Source organism: Spermophilus citellus, assembly GCF_964194105.1.
Source record: "Spermophilus citellus genome assembly, chromosome: 6".
In the NCBI taxonomy this organism is placed as follows: domain Eukaryota; kingdom Metazoa; phylum Chordata; class Mammalia; order Rodentia; family Sciuridae; genus Spermophilus; species Spermophilus citellus.
The window spans coordinates 150,331,704-150,350,091 of record NC_138187.1 but is presented as its reverse complement, the minus strand read 5'-3'; the positions used below and the strand labels follow the sequence as shown (position 1 = coordinate 150,350,091).

General features: G+C 41.5%; 1 protein-coding gene across 1 annotated transcript in view; it reads right to left on the bottom strand.

The window, feature by feature from the left end:
- Positions 1-18,388, bottom strand: part of COLGALT2 (collagen beta(1-O)galactosyltransferase 2) — a 109,164-nt gene that overhangs the window by 41,365 nt on the left and 49,411 nt on the right. Inside the window, exons 2-5 of the mRNA XM_081300244.1 lie at positions 11,333-11,443; positions 8,862-8,979; positions 6,964-7,098; positions 3,207-3,411 (exon numbers count right to left, since the gene is read on the bottom strand). Coding sequence (XP_081156370.1) covers positions 3,207-3,411; positions 6,964-7,098; positions 8,862-8,979; positions 11,333-11,443 — 569 coding nt within the window. The remainder of the gene's footprint in view (positions 1-3,206; positions 3,412-6,963; positions 7,099-8,861; positions 8,980-11,332; positions 11,444-18,388) is intronic.

Sequence of the window (18,388 nt, the reverse complement as noted above, 5' to 3'; positions counted from 1 at the left end):
GAAGGACTGCCATCCCTACATAAGGAGGCTCTTTTGGTCACCACCAGTGATGTTCTAGAAACAGATCTGCTTGCCCGTCACCCATGCCATTCTCCTCTTGACCCACAGTAGACATTTGGAAGATGTCTGGCTGGCGCCAGGGATGGCTCCTGTGGCCATGAGACAGAGTCTAGATTGCTGGCCACATGGGAGGTAAACTCTTGACCCTGGCCTCACTGCAGCCACACAGGCTTGCCAATGACCTTGCACTGTCTCCTTAGGCAGGACAGGCAGCCAAGCCCAGCTCACCAAAGCTCTTGGATTGTGGCTCTCACTCATCACCCACAAGTGACAATGGCTATAATCTGAGGTGAATGATGTAGGACCAGGGTTTCTGGCTGAACTGTCCTGCCTGGCACAGAAAGACCATTTGCTCCCTTTTGCATATACAATAAATCCCCAATGCATGGCACGCCAGCAAGGGAGCTTCAGGAGAGTAAGAATGAAAGAGCGCCAATCTCTCACCGGGACTCTTTTGAGGGAGAGGGGAAGTGCCTTGCTTTGGACCCAAGAAAGGAAAAGTCTAGAGACATATTGTGGGTAGCATGTGACTCCCAGGCTCAGTCATGTTGCTCCTGAAAATACTTTAAGATCAGTGAAATATTGCCTCGGAACCACACGATTGTCAGGAATATCTTTCATTTTCCCCAAATGACTGATTTTTTCTGGCCTCAACTTCTACCCCGTTTGCCTCTGCACCACCAGTCTGACCCTCAGCATTCACCACCATCATATCTATTAGTTATACTGTCACATGTAAAGATCTCAACTGGCCAACTCAAACAGTCGAATACAATTCTAGGCACCAACGTAAAATCTGGTGGGTTGCTCCCCTCTCCTTCCTTCACCATCTCTCTTCTCCCCAGTCACTAAACAATTTTGAGTTTCCATACTTCCTTTTGATGTCCTGGAAAGGCCTTTGGGATCTTGGACCAATAAAGCATAAACAAGTCCTAGTGAATAGGTCAAGAAAAGAGCAGAATAAAAAATTCCTATCTAACCTGTGTCACTCTTCTAGCCCAACCATCCGGGAATCAGTGGAAGAAAATATATCATGATAATTTAGTGCACATGTCACAATAATGCCCTGTGATGTGGCTATAAAGGAGATCTCTGTTAGGCAGTGACCATTATGGTAACTGTCAACAGCTCACTTTCTTGGAACATCCCTGCTTCAAGTTCTGGAGCAAAGGAACAGGAAGGCCCTGACTCTGCCTTCTGTCCTGGAGAAGTCAAAGCAAATCACAGACCAAGATGAAAGGAGTTTCCATTAACATGGACACCAGAACCTTCAAGACAACTTCCAGTCCACCCAAGGATTGCTTTTTCCTGACTGAAGGGCTAAAAAATGCATACACTTGGCCAAAGTATCTTAATTGCTCTAGCAATCGGTGGGGAAAATCAGCCTTACACATTTTTGCCAAATAGTTTTATTCCTACCAAAGTAGGGAACCAATGAATGGAACACCTGTGGCGTGAGTGTGAATTATAGCTTAAACTTGTATCAACATTTTCCTCTTCCAGCAACTTCCTCAACTACCCAGGTCTTTGCAAAATCTCTTTCATCCTAATTTATATGGCTGCGGTGGATTTATTTCACCATCTTCTTAGTTTCTAAATCCATTTTTGCCAAAAAATAAAAAGGTTCAGTGGCACATTCCTGGCACATTAATAATGGGCCCTGCCTTCTTTCAGGAAGGACTGAATTGTTGTAATAAAGCTTTGCTTCAGTAATGCCAGGTATCTTCCTGTTGAACTGTTTTTGTGAATCATGTCCTCCCAGACTGCAATGTGAAGGTCAAACAAGAAAAATACCTTTCCTTCCCATTGACTTGTCTTCCTCAAAAAGCATACGGATTTTATTCTCTTTTAATACTGAATAATATGCCTTTGTCTATATATACCACATTTTCTTTATCCATTCATCTACTAAAGGGCATCTAGGTTGGTTCCACACTTTAGCTATTATGAATTGTGCTGCTATAAACATTGATGAGGCTGTGTCCCTGCAGTATGCTGTTTTTAAGTCCTCTGGTTATAGACCGAAGAGTGGGATATCTGGGTCAAATGGTGGTTCCATTCTCCGTTTTCCAAGGATTCTCTATACTGCTTTCCATATTGGCTGCACCAATTTGCAGTCCCACCAGCAGTGTATGAGTGTGCCTTTTCCCCACATCCTCGCCAACCCTAAGTACATGTATGAAGACACGAATGGTGTGACTCTACTTTGTGTACAACCAGAGATATGAAAAATTGTGCTCTCTGTGTAATATGAATTGTAATGCATTCTGCTGTCATATATAACAAGTGAAATTTTAAAAAATTAAAAAGAAAATAAAGAGCATACAGACTCTCTTGGAAATGCTTTTCCAGTGATTCACAAAATGCTTGTTTAGCTTTGCCTCTCCATTGCCTCCAATATCTGTTCTGTCCTTTTCCTAGAGTGACAGAACTGGGGCTCATGACTGCATAGAATACAGATGACATTCTGTGCCTCCCTCACAGCTGGGTGCTGTCCTCCTAAGTTCTGGCTGAGGAGATGTACATGGAAGGCTCTGTTCAGCTCTGGACTGTGCCCTTGGAGAGATGGAGCTTGTCCTTCCTCTCAGTTTCCACGGTGATGGCTGGGGCCTCCACAGTGGTGAGTCATCCTGGATCTTACAAGTCAGGGCGATGCCTCGTGCAGGGTGGAAAGGCAGTATCAAAGGAGCCTGAGGCCCTGCAAACTTCATGGAACAGAACCACAATAGCGGCTCAGACTTTTTTGAGAAGAAATAAAATTCCATTCTTAGAGTCTGGGATCTCTGCCTGTGTTGTTTAGAGCTTCTGCCACAACTTCCCAGTTAATAGAGGAACTTCTGTAATTAGCAGTTAGCACCAGAGAGCGCCAGTCATCTTTCCCTGACTCCCAAGGCCTTGAGCACTGCCTTCCCCTCAACTCAGCAACCAAGAGTGGGCTCCTGGGTGGAGGCCATTCCTGGCTCTTAGTCCTTCATGCTCAGAGGGACAGCAGCATAAGGTTACTGCATGCAATTCGCTGCCTCTAACAGTTCCTGAAAAGGACATTTTTATTTATTTTAATTGAAATAGGAGGATTTTTAACATGATGCACAAGATAAGGGAGCTGGGCATTTGCAGAGTTTAGTAAAACCAAACACAAACAGTACCTGCTTGTCTGCTGGAGAAGGCAAAGACGATGATGTCATCAAAGGTCCAGGTGTAGTCCTGGTGCGGGGGGTAGAAGGTCAGCCTGTCAGAGGCCTCCTTCCTGAGGTCAATTAGGAAGGTGGAGTGCACCATGGGGACAGGGAAGCAGCCCGTCCTCTTCCATTCTCTAATCTGAAGGTAGTCTGGAGTGCGTTTATAGAAGCCCTGCAAAAAAGCAAATAGGCGGGCTGTGTTCTTTGATCCCAGGACTTCGTCTTTCCCATCATCTGCTAGCATCAAAGAAATCCCCAAAGTTGTCAGAGTCTTCTTATCTTGGCCTAAGAGTTTTCAAATGAGCTCAAGAAATGCAGTCTATATGTAAAACAATACTTGAAGGGCCTCCATGTCAGAAATTATTTTTATTCCTGTGTATCTCTTGATTTAATAACTTTGTGAAGGTGTATCGTAAGCTGTCTAATGATTGAACACGAAGTGTGGGAATTAAGAGGTGGCAGGGCACAGTCGTGAAGCACACAGCCTCTCGTGTCAGACTTCTGAGTTCAAATCCATCTCAGCTGCTATGTCTACGGGTGTGGGTCAAGTGACTCAAACGTGCTAGGCCTATATCCCCATGTCTGAAATAGGGAGACAATCTTATCTACTCCATGTGGTTTTCTGTAACAATCAAGTAAGATAGAACTGGAAAGGGTTTAGAATAATTCCCTGCATCAAGAAAGCATCAACAAACATTTTCTAGTATTAAAATGAGCTCATCACCTTGCGGCTAATATTTTCACTTAAATATTCATTACTTAGACATACAAAGGTGGGTCTTCTCTCAATGCAGTTATTTTTTTGAAATTCTGGCAAGGTTTAGTCGGCTCCACATTTTTGGGGATCCACCATTGGAAATTCCCTCCTGTGCAAGTCCACAGGGCAAACAATCTTCTCGCTTTGTGGTTTTGAACACACTGAGGTGGAGAAATGTTCGCCTCACACAGCTTGCTTGCCCTCCAAACGCAACTGTTCATTCATCAGCCACTGAGCACCTGCTCTAATGCAGACGCTGTGGGAAATGGTGAAGACTTGATAAATAAATAAGACAGCCCCAGACTTGGCCTTTTTGGAGTGCAGACTCGAGGCAAGGAGCCTACAAGCCAATGGCACTGACTGTAACTTGACTACCACTAAAGCTCACGTCTACTCCAGGGAAGACGAAGATGCATGTCAATGAAACGTACTTAAAAGTAAGTGGAAGCTTTGAAAGGCACTTTTAAATATGTTCTAGGTGATGGCAGGCTCAGAAGAATGTGTGTCAAGTTCCACAAGGCCAGCACTCTTAGGAGCACAATACTTGTGGAATACACAAGTTCCTATGCATTAAATAGAATCTTTCTTCCTTTTGTGGTGCTGGGGATCAAAGCCAGGGCTTGGGGTCATCTGAACCATCTCCTAGCTGTTTGACTATGGCCCGTGCTTTTGCTCTTTGGGCTTTCCTAACCCTGCCACCTACAAGCCTTCTTCCACAGGATGAAAGGAACAATGGTTCTTCAAAGGGTTAAGGACTAGTGTCAACTATAAAGTTCTAGATTTCTTAGGAACAATATTCTCAGAGTGAAAGCTTGGAAAATTCATGACAGTGATGAATCACTGAATGTCCCGGGAGTGAGGACGGTGGGGAAGGAAGCAGAGACAGAAGGAGGATTAATATGCCTCCCACAGAGAGCCAGGGGCAATGGCTGTGTCTCTTTTTCCACATAAATTGAATTTTATTGGTAATAATCCTTGTTCATTGGCCAGACAACACCAGAGTCATTTGGTTTTGGATGTTTAAAGGCTCTGGAGACCAGGACCTGCCTTGAGCTTATGAAGTCACTGGCCATTTCTGTTCCTACCCTAGTAGAAGCCTGAGTAGTTACAGAAAGCCAAAAATAGATTGAGGAAAGCTATAATTGCCCTAAGTGGCACGAAATTGGATTTTACTATGCAAAATGAGTGAGCATGTTTCTCCTATTTGCTTTTAATAATTGAAGGAAATAATAGACTGTGGCCACTGGGATAACCTCCTCCCCATCCCCCTAGGAGCTGATGACAAAGCATAACTCATTAAAAACCACCCTGAAGTGATTCTGCCACATGAAACAGTGCAGATTCTTAACTGAGTTGAAGCTAATATTACATTTTCTCCCAAGAAATTAAATTGAACTTCCTGCCTCCCTAAAAGACATATGGATAATAAAAATCACTCAAAATCTCTTAGAACTAGAAGAAATAATTGCAACAAAAAATGACTGCCTCATCTAGTGGTGCACTGGAGATACCAATTGGTAAATATCCAGGAATTCTGCAAACCAGATGATGTGCTGGTAGCTTGAAATTTGCAAAAACAAAAACAAAAACAAAAACAAAAGCATGTTAATCCTCACCTCTCTGTAACACCTCAGAGAGCAAGCAGCTTTACATATTTTAATAACTGTATCTTTATGACTCTATTTTTATTAATTATGCCATCAAGTGGTTGTACTACAGTTTCATTAACCCTTTCTTTAATAAAACAACATTTAAGGGGCTGGGGATATAGCTCAGTTGGTAGAGTGCTTGCCTCACATGCACAAGGCCCTGGGTTCAATCCCCAGTACCAGAAAAAAAAATTAAGTCATATGTATGGAAGGGGGAGTATTTAAATCATAAAAATTGGCAAATGTCACCAACTAGAATTTTCTCCCTGGAAAGCCAGTTATTAAACACTTATCAACATACTGATGGCCTCTTTCCTCCTCCAAAAGAAAACAAACATAAAAGAAAGACAAAATTTAGCCTTCTAGCCAGGAGGACACATTCAACATAACATTTTTCCCATCAGCACTTCTTTATTCTACATTGACATATATTTGCTTAGATCATCTATATCTCTAATTTATTAACTAAAGAATAAAAAGTATAACACCCATCATTAACCACACCAGAACTCTAGCCTTTGAAGATTTTACTACGGGAAAAAAAAAAAAAGCAATGATGGAGACTCAGTTTGTCTTTTTAACTTGAATTATAGAAAAACAAGGTACCGTACTAGTTTTCATCCTTAGATCTCTATAGAAAAAAATTGGACAACATATATAGAAGGTCAACAAAATGTTTACACTCTTTGACTCAGTAACTTTGCTTCTAAGAAGCTATTCTAAGAAAATAATCTTAACCACAGAAAAATTTCTATCCCTCATGATGTTCACTGGAACAGCTAAAAGTTGCCAACAACTTAAACATTGCTCAAACTAAGGGAAAGGAGGAGTAAATTGTAGTACAGCCACTTGATGAGAATAGAGTTATTAAAAACAGACAAGCTTCCATCTCTGTGATATTGTAGTGGTGGGATGAATATTTATTGTTTCTATGTTTCTGATTGTTGTTTTACTTTTTTCCATTTCTAAGTTTTTCTATTGTGTTCTTATGTTAGTTTTGCAATGGGAAAAATTAATTTAAAAAAATCCCTGAATTAGGGGAGAGAGAGTGCAAATCCCTTCATGCTCCACTGGTTAATTTGGAGTTTCCGAGGCTAAGCTCTTTGGAATATTTTCTTGATGATTATTTAGCACAGAAGAGCCCACTGGGTTGCTGCATTAGATCTGGATTTCCCCTCCTTTCCCGAAATCTCTTGCTCTAGTCGCACGATGGTAGCCGTGTTTCAAGGGAGGATACAAGAGGCAGACGAAGGGGCTGCTACCACCACTGCTGCCTTGGTAAAGCCCACAGCTTTAACCCATTAACCAAAACACTTGCCTGAGGGGTGATTCCACACCAGAAGTTAGAGTACAGGCCCCGGGACTCCAGCATGGGGGCCACGATGGTTTTGTTTTCTGCAATCATCAGGCTGAGGGTCTGTGGGTTTGTCAGGAAATTGTCGACATCTATGAACTAGGGAAAGAGAAGGATCACATCAGGTGAAAAGGTACTTTTCAGTAATGGTTCTAGAATAACCCGGCTCATCCGGGCATCATGAGATATGGAATGGGCAGTGAGCCATATGCTCCTCAGTGAAACCCATGGTGGCTGGGTGACTTTCACTCAGTCAACATACGTGTAGTCTAATTTCCATGTGTTCAGCTCTGTGTAAACTGCCGAGCAATGAACTGAAGTTGCCAGACTGGGCCCAGACCCAACTTATACCCAGTTTAGTGGTTTAAGCACAAGATACTAACAGCTCCCAGGTCCTTAAAGAGTCATTCAAAAACTCTTTTAAGTTTTTCTATAGTGTTCTTATGTTGGTTTCACAATGGGAAAAATTAATTTAAAAAATCCCCAAGTCGGGGTAGGGAGAGTGCCTATCCCAGCATGCCTCTGGGCCACTCTTGGTACAGAGGGGCAGACCTATTCAAATTTTCTACAGTCATGCCAGAATGGCCCCAAACAAATCTACCAATGCTATTTTGATGCTATCAGAGGACTCTTCATTCTAAGTACATCGCATCAACCCGTATATGGGCTAACCAAATAGCCCAGGCTGCTTAGCACAGGTCGGTGCTCACACTGATTCGCATTCTTAGCTAAAGTTCATGTTCACACTCATTCACTTACAGAGGCAGTGTAGCAGATTCTACCATAAAATAGAAATGATCACACTGAATTGTACACTTAAAAATGGCTAAAAGGATAGGCTTTGTGTTGTGGATATTTCACCACAATTAAAAAATAAACAGTCAGAAGCATTTATTCTTGTGACAGTCTATTTACCAAAAATTCTACAGTTTGGCATTTGTGTATTTCAATGATGTTTAAACAGGTATATAAGAAATATGGCTGGCGCAACTGGAAAATTCCTGTGAAAATTTCTACTTTTGTGCTAAAAGTGTATGTAACAAATTCCTAGGCTGATTTTTGGAGTGATTGAGGGCCTGGGGAGGACATGGGTCAAAAGTATTCATCCCCTTTAAGACTCACAGTCTAGTGAAAGAAGATGTTCATACATGTAATAAAACAATATTGGCTTTGCTTTATTAGTATAATTCCTAATGTTATTCTGGAAAACAGTTGCCTAAAGAACTTGTGGAGAAAAAAAGGCTGTTGTCAGGGAGAAGGGCTGCAGCTTGAGAGGTTCCCTGAAGAGTGATTCCTAATCATCAAGTCCAGCATTTGGACACTTCTCTAAGCCCTAAGGCAAGGGAGGTGACCACCTCTTCCCGGAGAGAAGTTCTCCATGAAAGGCCAACAAAATTGGGAGCAACCAGGAAGGAGAACAAAGAAGAGACTCCATTCCCCAATCACTCAGGAACAAAAGGGAATGATTTGGGAGGTGTTTATTCAAATCTCCTTTATATGATTATTTTCTCATATTCTGAGAATTCTTCCCAAAAGTTAAGATGATTTCTATTGCTTTGCCTATAGCATTCCTCATGAACTAAAAGATTCAGAGTTTCTTAAGCCTGTTACATGAAAGACTAAATAGTTCAGGAGTCTTCTTGCTCACTCATTCCCTGGCTGTGCATATCAGGAGAGGGTCTGCGATGAAATCTAGGTATTACAATATTCAGTTACCAGAATTTCCCTTTCAACTTTTAGTGGGGGATGCGGTGTCCCCTAAAAAAGACTGTTTTGATTGTTCCAATGGTCCTAGTTTTTGGACAACTGATTTGAACACATTTTAGATAACAGTTGTCAAGAAATCAGGCATCTGCTTTTACCAGAATGTAGTCTGACCATTTTTCCCTCGCAGTTCGAAGAGCTGCCTGTCGCAATTTCATGACATGAGCAAACCGGGAGCTTGGCCAATGCTTTGGTCCAATTTCATCAGGATAAGACCTAAAAGAATTATAATAATAGCTTATAATTACTGAGTGCTGAAAACCAGGTTTTATCCTAAATCTTTATATCTACTAACTTGTTTAATCCTCCACCCACCCTAGAAGTGAGATATTTTTATAGTTATCATCTCAATATCACAAAGAAACAGGAGCAAAGAGTGTGAAACTAACTGCTTACACAACATCAGAGTTTTTGTATGAAATATTTCAGGGAGCTCTAATAAGAGCCATAGAAGGTAAGTCCTGATATTCTCCCCATTTCACAGATGAGGGTACCGGTATAGGTAAGTCACTTGCCCACTGTTACAGTTAATAAGGGCACAATAAGAATTCAAACCCAGGCAGCTGAACCCCCAAGTTCATGTTCTTGGGTACTTTTTTCAACCTCCTGCCACCACATAAATTTGGATGTGCTGCAGTGTAGACATGAGTTTGCCAGGAAAACCAAAGGTTGAGTTTATTTGGTGGAATCTCAGTAAATGAGGCTGGCACATCAGTTTGTCCCAGGTAAAGTGAGGTCATGGGGCAGACATGTCATGCCCCAGGGATTTCTACTAGCATGCACAGAACAGCCAGGCCAAGACTTCCCGCTGGCCACAGGGCAAGTAAGTGGGTCAGTACCCCGTTGGAATCCTTCAGAAAGCTCTCAACTGCTATGGACATGGATGCTGAAAAGTCACAAAGAGTCTGGAACTATACAAATAAATTTAATAAAACTATGTCTAGCACAGGTGTTCTCCCGAAAGTCTTCCCCAATTACTGCTTCTATGAAAATCAGTGGAATTCCTGTTTTTCTGAATACATTACCAAGAATAAGGCCTTCACTAATATAATTCACTCTGATATTGGCATACAATGTGTATAGTCAAAATCCAGCTACAGAGAACATTACCAGAATGCAAGATGAGCACACAAAGTCTTTCTGTGCAATTTTTAAAAATTAGGCCAAATGCCATTGTAAGAAACCTTAAATGGGTGTTTAAGAATTTTTATAGTGTTCAATCTTCACTTTTAAATTTTGTTTAATATACAAACCACACACTTGGGAGATCTATATTAAATATTGGAGTGACTAGGAGAACAAAGAAGAAATTTGTTCTGGAATGACATTTATTATAGTTGCTATACAAATTTGACTTTCAATAAATAGCATCTTGGGTAGAAATTCAGGCAACTCATTCAGTTCTATTTGTGCAGTTTCTTAAGGTGGAATTGTAGTGGGTCTTAGGAGCATTTACAACAGTAGGTTTTAAATACATTTATTATTGGTCTTATTGACTCACTTATTCATCCAAAAAGTATTAATTTAGTGCCTGACAAGAATATAGCATTGGCATGGGATAGGGGGCTTTAAAATGTTTAGCAGGGGATCTAGCCCCTGCCAAAGACCTTATAATTTTTTTGAAAAAAAATATAAAAGTTGCATAATTAATTAACAATGCTACTTGCATTGTGTCAAAAAGAATGATGTACAAAATAAGCAATCCATTTGTTGAAGGAAAGCTAGATCTTACTAACTGGAAAGATTAGGAATAGCTTTCTGTAGTAGATGTAATTTAGCATAAGAGCCAATTACAAAGAAGAATAGACACTTCTAAGACCGATGTCAGCAAGAGTTTGGGAGTTGAAAATAAAAGGAACATTCTGGATAAAGTAGAATTTCTTTTGGGAAGAAGCAGAAAACATACTAACTTTATGGACTTTTAAATAGAAAACTCAGCTGTTTGAACTTTGTTCTATAGGCACTTGAGATCCACTGAAATCCCCCAAATAGAGAATGAGACAACTCTGTTGTGTTTTAGGAACTTGGTCTGACAGTCTGAATGACTTGGAGACAGAAGCAATTAATCAATTGCTATGGTTAAGATTGGAAATTTTAAAAAAAGGATTAAAAATAATCTAAATGTCAATCAGTAGGGTATTAGCTTAACAATTACGGTATCTCCATACAATGGATACTATGCAACTAAAAAATGAAGAAGCTCCTTAATTATTATAGTGTAATAATTGCCAAGACATGCTAAGTGAAAAAACTAAGATGTGCTCGAGTATAAGAAGTATATACTCAAAATATCAATAAATAACATCAATATTTAAAAATACATGCCAATGCAGTAATTTATTTATGAACTAACAAAAACCTGAACTTGGCTGGCAGCTGTGGGGATAAAAAGGAAGAGGGAGTTATGAAGATCTGTCCAAAGAAGAAATGGCAGGTGTTTGTAATTAGGACACAGAGATGAAAGACAATGAAAAATCACATGTGTCCTTAAGATTGGAAACACCAATGGCTGGAGAACTTGCCCAGGAGGAAGGGCGATGAGTTTGCGAGGTTTGCTTTCATTACTCACTGGGGTTCATCCATCGGCCTCCACTCCACGTAGTGATAGAGTCTCTGTACGTTTTTCAACCACTCCCTGAACATTTCGGTGGTATTGTCCACATTGTGATCGGTGGCTGCCCTGCATGAGAAAAGCACAATTTAGTTTAGTTATGTCATCCAAAGAAAGGGGGAAATCAAAAAGACCCCAGACTAACTAAAAGGAGAAAAGCCAGTTCTGGGGGAAAATTAATTATGTATATGAAAATAAATCCCTCATGGTCCAAATTAGACAATGAATTTCTGAAGTGAAAGGTAATGATAAATAGCATCTTTGTGTCATTAGGTCTTTGAACAGGGCTCAGTCAATTACAGAATGACCCTAAGTGGTTGTATTAATAAATAATCACTTATTTATAATAGAAGCATTTACAATAGAAGCATGTACTACCCTAGAGCTGTTTAATGAGTCTTCTTAGAAACTTTTCTATTTGTTTTACTTTTCAGTTATCCAAGATGTAAATTCTACCTTTTAACTTCACTAACAATTACCCTCAATGTAAGCAATAATTCAGTTTTGTTTTCATTCCAAGTCAATTTTCAAGTCACATCAAAATATCTCATCTGTACGGTTTTCATGATATAAATATCAGGATAAAATCAAAATAGTATTTCCCAATAAAAAGCTCAAAGTCTAAGGTATCTTCTTCTGTCTGTTTTGGATTAAATTTACCATCATGTATACAAAATAATCTTTCAAAAGCCTTTGAATAATGTATACTAGACTTGTTACTATTCTACCTTAAAATTTAACAAACAGATCACTGGTAAAGGGGTTTAACTCATTTATTAAAACAAAAAAAAATTTTCAAATTATATCACAAAATTCAAATCCATGCTAGAAGTTCAGCATTAAATAAAACTGGGGTGGGGGGGAGGCAGGAATGGAGGAAGGGAGGGAGGGAAACAGAAAAGGAAGAGTCCTGGGAAGAAAGAGGTCACTGAGACCTTTAGAAGGCAGAGAAAATGATCAGATCTTATTGGTAATTCAGGTTCCTTGAGGGAGGGACAGATATTAGGATTAGCACCTGCCCTGATAAGGGCAAGAAGATATGGGAACAGCGAGGACTTATCCATATATGGCAATGTCAGGAACAGGATTTTGCAAAACCCAGTCTGCAATAGCGTTTCTGCTTTTTCTCCCTTGAGTTTGTACTCCAAAAGTAATTAAAATCCTTAAGAAAATGAGTGTCCAGGAATGTTCAAAAGAAAAAAAAAATATTAAGCAAAGCACAGAACTCCAAGTATAGGGGTACATTTTTGTAAAATACCAAGTAACTTGAAACTGTAACTTGAGTAGAAAGGACAGAAAAATGGTAGCTAGAGATGTGTGACTAATATTTGAAAATCTTACCTAGTAAAGTAGATTTTTAAATTAAAGCTAGTCATGTTAGCAACACTCACTAAGAGGTGACTTAGTTGGCCAACTTTGATCTGCATTGAAGTCTCTTCTTGAAATGGGATTAGAACCAGCTGCTCTCATTACAAGGCCCAGGAGGGAGGGAGTCTTACAGAGACCCAGAGCATGGTGCTGTGGATGCTGATGGTGTGGTGGGATACCAGGTGAGCACCTTTGGACAAAGACAGGGTAGGGAGGAGTACTGAGCAACTGAAAAGGTAGAAAAAGTCCAGAAAGCAATGTGGAGGGACTTGTGATTGGACCAGGAAGCACAGCTTGTCAACAAGAATCTCATCCACAGCAACGAGCTGCCAATGTCCAGTGTCACAGGCAGCCACGCAGAGCGCCGTGAGCATCAAACCCCAGGTCTCACGACTTGAAGCAGGTAGAGCAATTCAGGAAACGGAGAATTAGCCCAAAGGCATGTTATTCTTCACTCAAAATATTAGGAGTAAGAGTAAATAAAAACAAAACAAAACCTTGACTACCGTGTTAGCCAAAATCTATCAGAATTCTACATTTGTCCTAAATTATTTATAAGCAGCGTGTGAAATTTATTTATTGTTCTTGGCAGCTGTTTCTTCATTACAAAGGACTTAAATTCTCTCTGCCTTCCCTACATGTTGGTGCATTTCCTAATCCGTCTAAAAACGTTGGTCTTGTTAGATGAAATATATTTTCCTGAGCACAGATTAAACAACTCCAAAACCTGCAAAGTATCCACTGTCAACAAACATCCTTGGAAATTAGCTGCTTGGAATATGCATGTGTCTCATTAAAAATAGGAACACAGATTGAAAACACTCCCTTGATTGAGTTAGAAAATGTCTTCTATGTTTACTTCCCTGAATTGTTAAGATTCTCTTTGTTCTCAAACTTCCGTGGGCATGAGCAGTTCCTCCAGGTGCGGTGGGCAGAAGGGATCCCTACTGGTCTTTGATGTGCAGTATCCAACTCGAGGTCCCAGAGGGGGAAAGGCAGTGTTGGACCACCCCAGACATGAGGAAGACTTGCAGCCTTCACTAAGACTGCTTGACTCCCCTGGCAAAAGGCAACTATGTAGAAATCCAGGCAGATGCTTCTGACTGCTGCCTTTTAATCCCTCTGGAAAAAAAAAAAATGTGTTTCCGCTGGAATACATAATGATGGAAACATGCAGGCTCTGGGCTGTTCAGAGGGTTGGAGAGAGAATCACCCAAGGCCCAGATTCGAGCTCCCTGGGGGAAACAGCAGGATCACATTAAGGGCTTGATATTCAGAGCCTTCCAGAAAGCACAACAATGAGGTGCCTGTCTTGCCACAGACTCTACAAGCAGCTGCTCACAAAAGCTTCTGTGGCTGAGGTAGATTCTTCTACTGAGATAGCAAGCTGGGCACCCACGTGTGTGGACCCCCTGGGAGAAGCTGAGGCACTCTGGCTCCTCCCTCAGCCTGAAAGCTCCATCCAGGGCCCATGAAGAATGGGCCGTCTCGGGTCTGCCATTCTTCTCTGTCAGACCAGGAAAGAGATCCAGAAAGTGAACAGACGTCGCCAATGACTCCTTGAAGTAAATCAATGAAGTGACCATCTGGAGGGATGATCTGCAATTGATTTACAGTCACTAGTCAAGCTGGAAAGCCACTGTCTGTGAAAACACAAACATGCCGCTGTGGTCTAAGCGTGTCCTCCCAAACTTCGTGTCGAAACTGAATCACCAGTTTGATAGTGTTAAGTGCTGGGGCCTTTAGGAGATCATGAGGTCAACCTCAAGGGCAATGCGACCGCTTCGGCTCCTGCCACAAGATGCCATTTATAAGCGTAAGATCAAGTCCTCGCCAGATACCAAACCTGCCAGCACCTTGGTCTTGCACTTCTCCACCTCCAAACTGTGGGAAATATTTTCTCCTGAGAGGCTAAGATTGCTCAACCATTGCCTCAAATCTCCCAAGCTGGACGGGTTCACACTCCACTCCCCTCTCTCTTCCCTGGGTCTCTCTGACTTGGGTTGGGGGCAAGGAGAGCTCAGTTCTTGAACTGTGTTTAGTTTTCTTTGAATCATGTTGGGTTGATATCCTTCAGGGAGAGCCAGGACTGCCCAGCCACTGAACAGTTTCCCTGTTCTAATTTTAGGGGAACTCTGACCTTGATATGGTCTATCCATCAGCCCCTGCTTGGCTTCTTTGGAGTAGGATCTGGAATGGAAGATCTGCTCCAAACAGGTACAACATCTGTTCCAAATAGGTACATGGTGCCAGAGGGAACTGTGGGCCACCTCTCCCCCTGAGGCTGCTCATCTGCTTCCTCTCTGACCCTCTTCTAGTTCCTGTTTCCCCTTCTTTCTCATCTCTAACTGTGTAAGTTAGCAAGGGCCCATGAGCCCTGGCTCCAAAATTCAATTAGGACAATGGTAAACCCATACTAGGAATGTGATCGGTAGCATGTGTGGGTGGCAGATGAAGATCCCAGGCTAACAGGTGCTTTGTCACTTGGCGGGTGGAAGAAAGTGCACAGACACCAGTGAAGAAGCTCATCTGCAGGATGGCACAGTTTTATGGATGACTCTGAGCCAAAGAAATTTGAGATTTTATCTGGCAAAGCCTAAAATCACTGACATTTCTCCTTGTTCCAAAAAGTCAGTTTTCATTCCTACGTCTTGGCTCTTAAACTGATAGCCAACTTTAAATAATTAGAACTGACTCGTTTATTTTTGCCACAAGTCCAGCTGAGGTTGTTAGTGTTAAACTCACATTGGAAAGTGTGGGGAACCCAGAGACTGAGGACAGGGTGCTCCGGATCGCTTCCATCTACACGGAGCCCCAGGGAATGTTCTCAGTTGCCCTGGCTCCCCAGAAAGTCTAGACCTCTGGTGTTACGGAAAAAGAGGACTGTGGTTGATGGGAGGTTGGTAACACCAGACAGCAGTTGGTCTTTGCTACCTGAGAACCTGGTTCCCCAGAGGCTCAAGGGAATGGCGATGGAATGAACAACAAAGTTAGTCACCCCCTGGACAATTCCCCCCATGACAAGCAAATTGGCTTATGTGAATTTTCCAACTTAAGTCTTCAAACCCTCTTAAAGTTCTCTTGTTTTCATCCAGCAAGAAGATTCATCAGTGTAGAAAAGAAAGAACTTCACCTAAACCTATTCCACATATGTAAACAGTTAGTGAAATGCATTTTCAAGAAAATTCACACCATCTACTCTCATCCTGTGTCTGATCACACACACACACACACACACACACACACACACACACACACACACATACACACACACACACACACACACACCTGCCCAGAAGCAGATGTGACAGGGGACAGGTGTGTTCCACCACTGGACCGAATACACCGATTAATTCTTGCTCCCTGGTGCCAGGGTAGAGCTCTAGAGATCCAGAACCCATCAGCTGGGTGGAAACTAGACATGGATATGGTTAAAGATGTGAATATGAATTAAGGGGCTGGGATTTCCATTTGTTCTAAATTATTTATAAGCATCCTGTGATAATTTATTTATTCTTCTTGGCGGCTGAAAGGTAAAAACCTTTTCCTTGATCCCACCAAGTGGATCAATTACAATTCTTCCTAATGAATGAAAAAAATCAGAAAAACTCACTTCTCAAAAAAACCTCCTCACCAATAAGTTAAATGTTTTCACTCTGGCAATGTCTTTCCTCATGGTGCCTCTTTCATCCCGGAAATGATCACAGACATATCACCTGAATTCTGGGTGAGCATGATGTAAAAAGAGCTATTTGATACTAGATTTGCATGGAGGGAATTTTTCCTAATGATAACATTGCTGCTCGTCCAGTTACCAAGCAATTCATAAACCCAATATCATTTTAATAAAATCAGGATGAACTTGAACTTAATGCAAGCAAACCATGTCATGATACTTTTGATTCTGAGCTATCTTTTTCTTCTCTTTGTGTTAAGAACTTCTCTGTGTCGTGTACTACCCCCCTTTCAAGTCCTATGATCAGCTAAGTTAGGTATTATTTTTATTTCCTCTACTCTGGGTTTTTCCTTCAGGACTGTGCAGTGGAGAGAAGATGCCCAGGAACCACCCGTCAGATTCTCTACCCAATCAAGGACATTAATCAACATGACCAATATGATCATCTCAGAGCAAAAGATAGAAAAATCCCAGCAGAAAACCAAACGAGAAAAACGGAAGGACTCGTCAACTCCCCACAAGTTTGGCTTAGGTTGACCTCAGCAAGATTTCCCTCGGAGTTGAAACCCTTAGAATTCTGCAGAAGTATCTGGAGCAGTGCTGAGACAAGACCAATCTGTTCCTCGTTTGTCTAAGTGTCTCTTTTTCCTGTTTTTCTTCTCCTCTGTCCCTTGTTTATTCTTTTTCCCACCTGTTTTCACCCACTCTTCATTTCCCCTTCTCTCCTCCTTGGTGGATTTCCCAATTATGTTACCTTCCCTCTGCAGATGTGGAGTTCCTCAGGAAATCTTCCTCCCTGGTTAAGAACTGAAGTGCTGGTGCTAAGTAAGGCCCCAATGGGACCCAGGAACACTCTCTCCAGGAGAAGTGCTCTCCGCTCCAGATCACTTGGGCTAGGCTGAATGCCCCGTATCTGTAATCACATGTATCCAGCCTTGAACTTGCTGATGTACTATGATTAACTGGTTCTATTTCTTTATCACCAGACTCTCTTCCCGGAGGAGATGAACTGTGCCAGGACCTAACAGAGTTTACTGTACAGAACAGGCTCACTGCTTATGAGTTTGACTAATGAATAAATGAATATTTTCAGGGGGAGTTTTCTCCATTCCCGTCAAATGCCCACAAAGGCCGAGCATAGCTAACATAAAGCAGCGGAATGGATCATGCATGAGCTAATGTGTGCGAGGTAGGCTCTTACGGGCCCCATCTGATTGTTGCCATGTGAGAATATGTGCCCAGAAATGCTAGATTTTCCAGTTGTCTCAGGAGAGACCAGCTATCCAGGTTTTAGAGATAAAAGTCTATTTATAACCTACAAGAACTTTTAGGTTGAAATGCTATGAAAATATTCCAGCCTGGCAGGGCCTCTCTGGAAACCATAGACCCAACACAAAGACCACATTATCTCGGCTCTTAGCAGTCAAGGCCCATCCATCTGCACATGCCCAGGGTGCATAGTTCAGTAATTAAATATTCCAAGTGTGGCTGGGAGGATAGCAAAAATATCACTTCTTTGTTTTCATAAACACAGATTCCATCTTCCGTTAAAAAAGAAAGGCAAACACTCAGGATGAGCAAAGTCTAAATAAGTCTCTTGACCACCAATAAAAACAGAATCGGGGGGAACGATGCAGGCACCATGGAGCCATCGATCATAAGCACACACCTCCCCCACACACCATTTGTATCTTGTTCCATTGTATAAAAACTAAGGCACAGACATTTTTAATTTTGAGATGGGGTCTTGCTGGTCGCCCAGGCTGACCTTGGACTCCTGGGCTTGAGCAGTTCTCCTGCCTCAGTCTCCTGAGTAGATGAGACTACAGGTGTGCACTACTGTGTCCCGTACAAAAATAAAATAAAATAACAGATTTTTAAAGATGTGATACACATTTCATATTCACTTTTTAATTTTTCAAATTCAGTGGTTTTAAGGATATTAGATTTGTGCGACCATCACTGGTTAT